At 39.2% G+C, this 7,935-nt stretch overlaps 1 protein-coding gene across 1 annotated transcript; it reads right to left on the bottom strand.

Annotated features, from left to right (window-relative positions):
• Positions 1–2,420: 2,420 nt before the first annotated feature.
• On the bottom strand, positions 2,421–6,639 carry LOC103413962 (sodium/hydrogen exchanger 1-like). The gene is made up of 13 exons (XM_008352393.4): positions 6,271–6,639; positions 6,016–6,134; positions 5,714–5,811; positions 5,487–5,546; positions 5,335–5,381; positions 5,063–5,257; positions 4,914–4,960; positions 4,719–4,785; positions 4,248–4,348; positions 4,044–4,145; positions 3,685–3,886; positions 3,515–3,601; positions 2,421–3,129 (listed from the first exon to the last, which is right to left on the bottom strand). The coding sequence occupies exons 1-13, from the start codon at positions 6,481–6,483 to the stop codon at positions 2,773–2,775; spliced, it is 1,695 nt and encodes a 564-aa protein (XP_008350615.1). The 5' UTR covers positions 6,484–6,639; the 3' UTR covers positions 2,421–2,772.
• Positions 6,640–7,935: the final 1,296 nt, after the last annotated feature.

Here is a 7,935-nt window from a genome sequence, read left to right as displayed (position 1 = left end):
GTTTGCAAAGATTTGATGTGTCGACTAAACATATTTTCAACGAGTTTCTTGAAAGTGACAAAAGTATTAAATACTTCGGATTTTAGTTTTAAAGGATATATCCAAGAGTAGCGCGAATAATCATCAATAAAAATCACATAATATTTAAATCCATCAATCGAGTAAGACGGGGAAGTCCATACATCCGAATGAATTAAATCTAAAGGAAATTTGGAAATTGAACGTGAAAGCGGGAAGGGAAGCTTGTGACTTTTGCCTAGAGGACAAGAGTGACATAGAGCAGAAGTCACATGACCATGAATTGGCAATTTATTTCTAGCAACTAAAAACTTTAAAATAGAAGAAGAAGGATGCCCTAATCTAGAGTGCCACACTGCATCAGAGACGCGACCACCATAAAATGCAAAAACGCCATGTTTATTGTTTGATGAAAGACTGGAAAAAGGATAGAAGCCGTTCTTACTCCGGCCTTGCAAAAGGATCTTCCCTGTTGTTAGGTCCTGAACACGATAAGAATGGGGATATAAGGTCAGGGAGCAGTGGTTATCCATAGTAAAACGATTGATAGAAATAATATTGGTGGAAGCATTGGGACAATATAAGGTGTTGGAAAGATTAAAGGTATGGGAGGGAGTGCGAATATGTGAGTGACCAACTTGAGAGATATGCAAACCTGTGCCGCCAACTACACCATTCACATGGTGATTTCCATTGTACTCTCGGGGATCAGCCACTTGTGTCAGATCATTCGTAATATGAGCATTAGCTCCAGAATCAAAGAGCCAATTTTAAACTTGAGGAGGAGCCACGGGGAGATGGTCAGGAGCATGAGCAGCGGCAGCAAAGGCCTGAAGCTTGGGCGCAGGAACACGACCTTCGTATGCCATGTTCATACGATTGTAGCAATTGATAGCAGAGTGACCAGGTTTGTGGCAGATTTGACAATGAACACGACCATTGGGATTAAAGCCATGACTTTGCTGAGGGCCAACACCAAGGACACCATCATTAGGAGCACGAGCTCCTGGCTGTTGAATCACGCCACGACCACCAGAAAAATGACCACGGCCGCCACGACCCGCAGCAGCATGAAAGCCACGACCACGACCAGCACCGGCCTGAAAACCGCGCCCTCCACGGCCAGCAATGAGAGCAGTAGGGGCAGCATCAAGGTGGACCACCTGACTCATCTTGTGGCGACGTTCGGCACCGAGAAGCAAGGCCTCCAAAGCACCATAGGAGATGGCATCCTCGCGAGCTTGAGCAGACGAGACGGTGCTTTCAAACGCAGGACCAACATTGTTGAGAACAATGGCTACCAAGTCCGAGTCTGAAACAGGAGACCCCGAGAGAGATAGAGTGTCAGCGAGAGAGTTCACACGATCCAGAAAATCAGCAATGGATGAATCACCACGATGCGTGTTCATCAGATCACTCCTGAGTTGTAAAAGACGACCAGTTGATGTGGAAGCATAACGTTCTCGGAGAGAAGTCCAAGCGGAGTGAGAACTATTTTTGCCAATAAGAGTGGCCAAAACAGTGGGGTGAACGGAACTGTTGATCCATGATATAACCATGGCATCCTGCTGCATCCATAGTTCGAAAGCAGGGTTGACAGCAGTGGTGAGATTGCCGTCAGTGTCTTTTAGAAAAGCCGAAGGACACAGATTAGTGCCATCAACGAAGGAGACGAGGTTCCTGCTACGAAGCAGGGGAAGCATTTGCGCATGCCAAAGAGGGTAGTTGGTACGATCAAGCTTGATCGTCAAAAAATTGGAGACATTAGGGATAGCAGAAGGGGTTAGGGCAGAAGAGGAATCGGAGGAGGAAAACGCAGAAGAGGCCATAGCGAGAAAAAAAAAAAAAAATTCTAGGGTTGTCGTGAGACTTTCTTAGCTCTGTGATACCATGAAAGAGTTTAAACTAGGTTTCTAGAGACTGATTTCATATATTCAACTTAATTGAATTTTGTTGAGTTACTCTACAACAGCAGCTTGATCTTTATACAAGATTTACATACACACATGCAATAATAAAAGCTACGCATGCAATAAACAACTAACAGAAAGTGTTTGTCTAGCTGTGTTATTCTTCTGTCCATCTTCATAAGCACATGGCTTAGTAGCAGCATAATCATTTCAAGTCAGCAGCACATGACTTGGTTTATCAACCAACACCACAAATTCCAAATAAATGTCAAAGTACTTCAGCAATTTGTGAGCATCTGGTGAGGCCATGGCACTGGAATTGTGGAAGCATCTTGGTATTGTTCCAGAAAGGTGGTACTACTACCACACCGGACTACTAGCGGCAATGTATTCTCATGTATAATACTCAGCTCGTAACATTCATTTCTAGTGCAATAATCTTATCTCCTTATAAGTTGCAATTTCGTATGCTTAAATTTTTGCGCAAATATAGATAGAATCGATAGTGGCATAGCCAGAAATTCATATTAAGAGTCCCTCTTAGATCGTGGAAAAAAAGAGAGGATGCTCTAACTACAGCAAAAGCTTCACACTCTCACTTTACAAAACTAGAACAACATGCTTCCTAATTTGACCATCCATAAAAAATAATTAATTTTAATTTTACATTTATATTTAGGGGTGTGCTATCCACACACCCCTTTTTACTTCTCACACACCCCTTGTTAATTTCTGTCTGTTGATCTTTTTCAATTCATCCGATCTGACGGCTGAAAACCAAAAAGGTGTGGGAGAAGTAAAAAGGGGTGTGTGGATATCACACCCTTATATTTAACCCTTGATCTCAAGGAGTATGTTCAATATGTTCAGTATGTTCTGCAGCTTGATCTTCTGCTGCACCACTAGGTGAACCAGGAACAAATGGAACAAAACCCCGTCCCCCGAAAACCGGTCTCATGAACTTGTCATCAAACTTCCTCCAAAAGTAGTGAACAGTTGAAGTTGGATATGTGATTAACAACCTAAAGCTGCTTGGTTTTCTGGCTGGCTCACTGTTGCCTCCCTCACTTGCCTCGCCGGTTTCCAGGAAACGTAGCCTCAAGTCTTCTAGGCTAGGCATATCAGTTGCATCTGAATTGTTTGCTTTTGCATGTGGGTGCATCAGAGCTGAGATTAATGGCTTTGTGATGGAGCCAAATACCTGTTTGGATAAGAGGAAAAAGGATTCTAAAGACGGATTTTCATATATGTGACAAGTTCAATGACCAAGTACAAAAATGGCGATTTTCTTTTCGTGCTTCATAGCACCAAGTGAAAACAGTAGTAATGTACAAGTCCAGGGACTCAAGCTACCAACCCGAGATGATATGAAAAGTGAGTTCGCACTTAGTGCTCAGAAGTGCTCAGGAAAAATCGACACAATGGACCTTACTGCAATGAGTCCTACAACTATACATCAATGGATAATATGCATTGCCCTCTCAGTGGCCCAGATTCACTCGTGAAATTCAGCAATGCACGATATCCATTGAAGTATTCTAGAATTTTCATATTGTGCAATATAAGTTCTAGAGACGCAAGCATACCACTGTGCTGAAGAGAACAACAATTATGGTACTGGTGATCATCAAAGAACGATCTTGCGTTGATGTCGTTTTGGTATTGTCTGCAAACTGCATTATCAGATTGTGCTACTTAGTACTTTTGCAGAACCAAAAAATATTGATCTGTTAGGTTTCGAAACAGCACAACTTACTTCGTTGTATGACAACGCAATAGTGACTGCACCCCTCATTAGGCCTGCCCACCACATTGTAAACTGGTCTTTGAACTTGATTTTCGTACCTTCTCTATTCTTAAAACAGTTTTTGATGTTCGCAATCGGGAAGACAAATGCTGCCCTTCCGACTAATACTAGTCCTAACAAGATTGAACTGACACCAACTGAAGTCCCTGGACTGAACGAAAGAGTATGTTACAAGTCAGGCATAACATGTTTCAACGTTACAACATCAGAGTCGGGAAATATACAATTTCTTCAAACTTGTTTTTCGTGTTATTATGAAGTATTAATAAAGATAATATTAAGATCACTTAGATTAGTGAGATAATTACCTTGCCTTGCTGGCTTTCCATTTGTCAATGTCCAAGGCATCCATGCCAACATAAAGGAATATAAAGGTTTCTGCAATGAATGACAATGTTGCAAATGCATGCCTGAAAGAAACCAGCAAACAATACGGATTAAAGATTCATATCTCGCATTTCCTTTCAGGCTCGTACGAATAGTAACTCAACCAGCAGATAATCTGTTCTTACTTGGTTGTTACCCTCGAGCTTTCTGTAACATTGTGCCATGTATAATGTGACATAACTATGCCGCAGAAAAACACTGTCAAAATTCCACTTAGATTCAGAAGCTGCAAAAGAAAGTAAATTTAGATATAGTTTGCTCTTATATCGTTAAATTCCACTCTGAAATCAGTTCATTTGATCCATTGTGATTAATGTTTTTGTGGCAGATACTAAGCAAAGTTCATAAAATTAGTCAAAACCAGATTCTGATTAGCAAGTTTTGCATTTGCTAGATGTTTTTGGTGGGATTGCCGCTAAATATATAGATGATCGATTACCATAAATGCATGAACAAGGTAGACTGATTACAAGATATCGAGAAGAGCTAGAGAAGTACTTTGGTATTAAAAGTCAAAATCAGTTCTTAGTTCTCTGAGGTTGACACCTAGGTAGTGTAAAAACCAGTACTAATTATGGGATTTTTGTTTAAGGTACCTCAGCCAACATGTATGACAAATAAGCCATAAGAATCATCAGCGCAACTTCACGATCTGTAGAATGCCTGTTCGAAAGAAAGTCATAATGTCAGGGAACGCAACTTATAAGTATGGAACATCTAGAACAAGCATAGAGTTACACAGATGAGGAAATGCAGCATCAAAGGCTAAAATTTGAAGTGTCTGCTCATACCTTCCAAAGTAAAGCGTTTTTATGATAAAAGCGCTAATCAGACCAGCCTGAAACATTTTGATAAATCAATGTTAGAACACAGATCAAGCTCTCTGATACAGTCCAAACAAAGTGATTCCTCACTATTTAAGCAAGAATCTACAACTTACTGCTATACCAAGAAGAGTACTGGTGAAGAAGAGGTAAAGAAAATTCCCCAACAAGGTCAACGCTGTAAGCGCGCTGAGGTTGCTGACATCTAGCGATTGTACTGCATTGAAAAGCACAATGGAGGTGGCATCATTCACTACTCCCTCCCCAAACACGATACTGTAAAGAAACGGTGTCTCATCTTGATTTAGAACCTTTGCACATGAGAATAAGATTACAAGGTTAGACATGAGTTGAAGAACGTTGTATACGGATTGAGATTATAGATTACCTGCAATGTACAAACTGAATCAGTTGCTGAGAATATGGCACCAATCGCTGCACATAGAGGAACCCGTAAGCACAAATGATAACTATATAATATAACCATGAAAACGTATCATTTGTATTGAAACCATGATTCGTAAATGGATTTGTACTTACCTAGGATGTCCTTAATGGTCAGAGTTGAGAAACCAAATCTATTGAAAAGTAAATAGGCACCTACAAAATGTTTCCAAAAAGAGCAGCAGTTAGAAGATAAATTAGTCATAATTCCATCACATAAGCAATTTCCGCACTCCTGTTTATGTCTGGCCTCTGAGAAGGAGAAAAGTTGTGTGCGGAAATCATTACCCTTCCATTAAATTTCAAAAGATTTCAGGTCTTACCTAGTGATATGAGGCAGAAAGAAATTACTGTACCGACGATTCCAAACAACAAAATTGTGGTGAAATTCTTGAAAAACTGCTTTTTCTTGACCTGGAAACTGAACAAGATCAAAACTTCAGAGATCAGAAACAATTCTTAATCATAACTTGAAGATCCCATGTTACAAAATTTAAGATGTGCATCCTAAATTCAACCACACAGGTGATATTTCGAGATCCAAATTCGAACATCATGAAAGAAATTTCAAACCAAGCATTGAAATCGAAGCTGAAATTTCATAGAATTGAAAGATGATTCATACCCGGCATTGAAAATGATTGGAGGAAGTAGATACAGAAAGAACAAGTTCTCGCTAAAGATCAAAATCCTCGAGCTTTCGAACCCTGTCACCAGCAACACCACCACTCCAGCAACCAAACCCTGACACCCAACAACACAAAAACAAAGTTAAACAACACAAAACACTGAAATTTTGCATAATTTTTGTGTTCTTGGCCAGAAAATGTCGACACAAAAACTATATGACACAAACAAAAGTGTACAACATTTTACACACCAAGAGAAGGGCAGTGATCGATTCATTGGCCCAGCGGTTCTCTTCGAGCAAATGACCGATAATTATACAAACGCAGAGGAGCGTGAAGAACACAGTGAGTGAAACGACAGTGCTGGTGTTGAGAAATGAGGATTCTTGAAGTGGCAACTGAGACCGTATGGTTTCAAGAACTGCCATTTTTTTTTTGGGTTTTTGTGTATATGAATTTGGCATTCACCTGGTCGGATTAGAATTCGATCCGAATGGAGACGAGAGGACAGAGCAGAGACACACTGGAGTTTCTGGACCATGAAAAAGAATTGAAGTTTCTTCAAGTGATGAGGCTTCTGTGTTGGTTTTGTGTATAGTTGTCTTTGAATAGGACGGGTTTGGTTTGGACCATAAAAATGGAGGGAAGAATGGTAGTTGATGGTCATCTATCTCAACTGTTCGTCCTTGCCAAAAGTGCCACTTTTACGACGTAGTTTTTGAAGGAGGATATCCACTTTGTGGGATACAGGGATTCTTATATCCTAGTTGTTCGTACGGTTAGTTTTTATCAGATATTATTTATGTTTAATTTTGAAAATTATTATTAGCATTCTAAAAATTTCATTTTACCATATATTTTTCTTGCCAAATGTAGAAAGTTTGGAGTGTAGAATAAGATTTTTGAAATGCCAATAACAATTCCCTTAATTTTAAATAAAAAATGTCAAATGATTTCTAACTATACGATACATAAAATGTGGGGATCCCTAAAATCCTCACAAAGTGAATTCAAATGGGATCCAATTCCGTAGTTTTCGCACATTTAATTTTAGTAAATTAAGAAATAATTTACACACGTTTAATTTTATTCTAGTTAGTTTTGTTTCATATTTTAAACGGATGTTGTTTTTCTTTTTCTAACTTTTAGATTCGATTGAATCAAAAATCGTGTGCAGAATAAAAAAATACGTGCGAAAATTACTACTGATTGCACATATACAAGTAACGCTAACACAAGATGTAGTGAATCTTACAGTAGGGCTTCGAACATAACAATGGTAGTGATAGCATTGTCCGGCCACACACTTTTCACAACCGTATGATATGTGTATGAGACTTTGTTCTTACATTTCCACGCATACGAGACGGACGTGCCGTATCATATGTGTGATGATCCAGTGTCATTCCAGCTTCCACACAGGCAAACGTGGCAAAAGTTTCCAATCAAAACATATATGTTGATTTGCAGGTGACGACCTGAGGGATCCCACTTTGATCAGATCTTAATCTTACTTCCCTCCTCGAATACGAGGTATTTTTCAAAGTGACTGTCACATAATGTGGTAAATCATGTGTTCTTATATAAATAATGAGATATGTGTGTTAAAAGATTAATAACTTAAAAATTAAAATTTTCACTACTTATATAAAAACACGTAGTGTATCATCCGTATTTCTGTTACAACTAAAAATTTCTCTTCGAATACCCCTCTGGAGAGAGAGTGATCAACGATGATGATGCATCGTGCATGATCAGGTGACGGATCTCAAACTCCAACTCCACTCAAACTCCGACTCCAAGTAATTAATCAATAAATTAACACCTTTAAAAATCAAGTTTTAATTATCCAAGATAGTCAAAGTTTTAATTATCCAAGATAGTCACCAGAACAATCAAGGTCTTCTTTGGCTCTA

The sequence above is a fragment of the Malus domestica genome, chromosome 12, assembly GCF_042453785.1.
Source record: "Malus domestica chromosome 12, GDT2T_hap1".
Taxonomy (NCBI): Eukaryota; Viridiplantae; Streptophyta; class Magnoliopsida; order Rosales; family Rosaceae; genus Malus; species Malus domestica.
Note: the sequence above shows the minus strand (reverse complement) of the source record. Positions and strands in the feature narration are given on the sequence as shown.

Coding starts and splice junctions, on each gene's coding strand:
- LOC103413962 (XM_008352393.4), bottom strand. CDS start 6,483: ATGCCAAATTCATATACACAAAAACCCAAAAAAAAAATGGCAGTTCTT. Junction 4,786..4,913: donor AAAACGCTTTACTTTGGAAG/GTATGAGCAGAC, acceptor TCTTTCGAACAG/GCATTCTACAGATCGTGAAG. Junction 3,887..4,043: donor TGGAAAGCCAGCAAGGCAAG/GTAATTATCTCA, acceptor TCTTTCGTTCAG/TCCAGGGACTTCAGTTGGTG.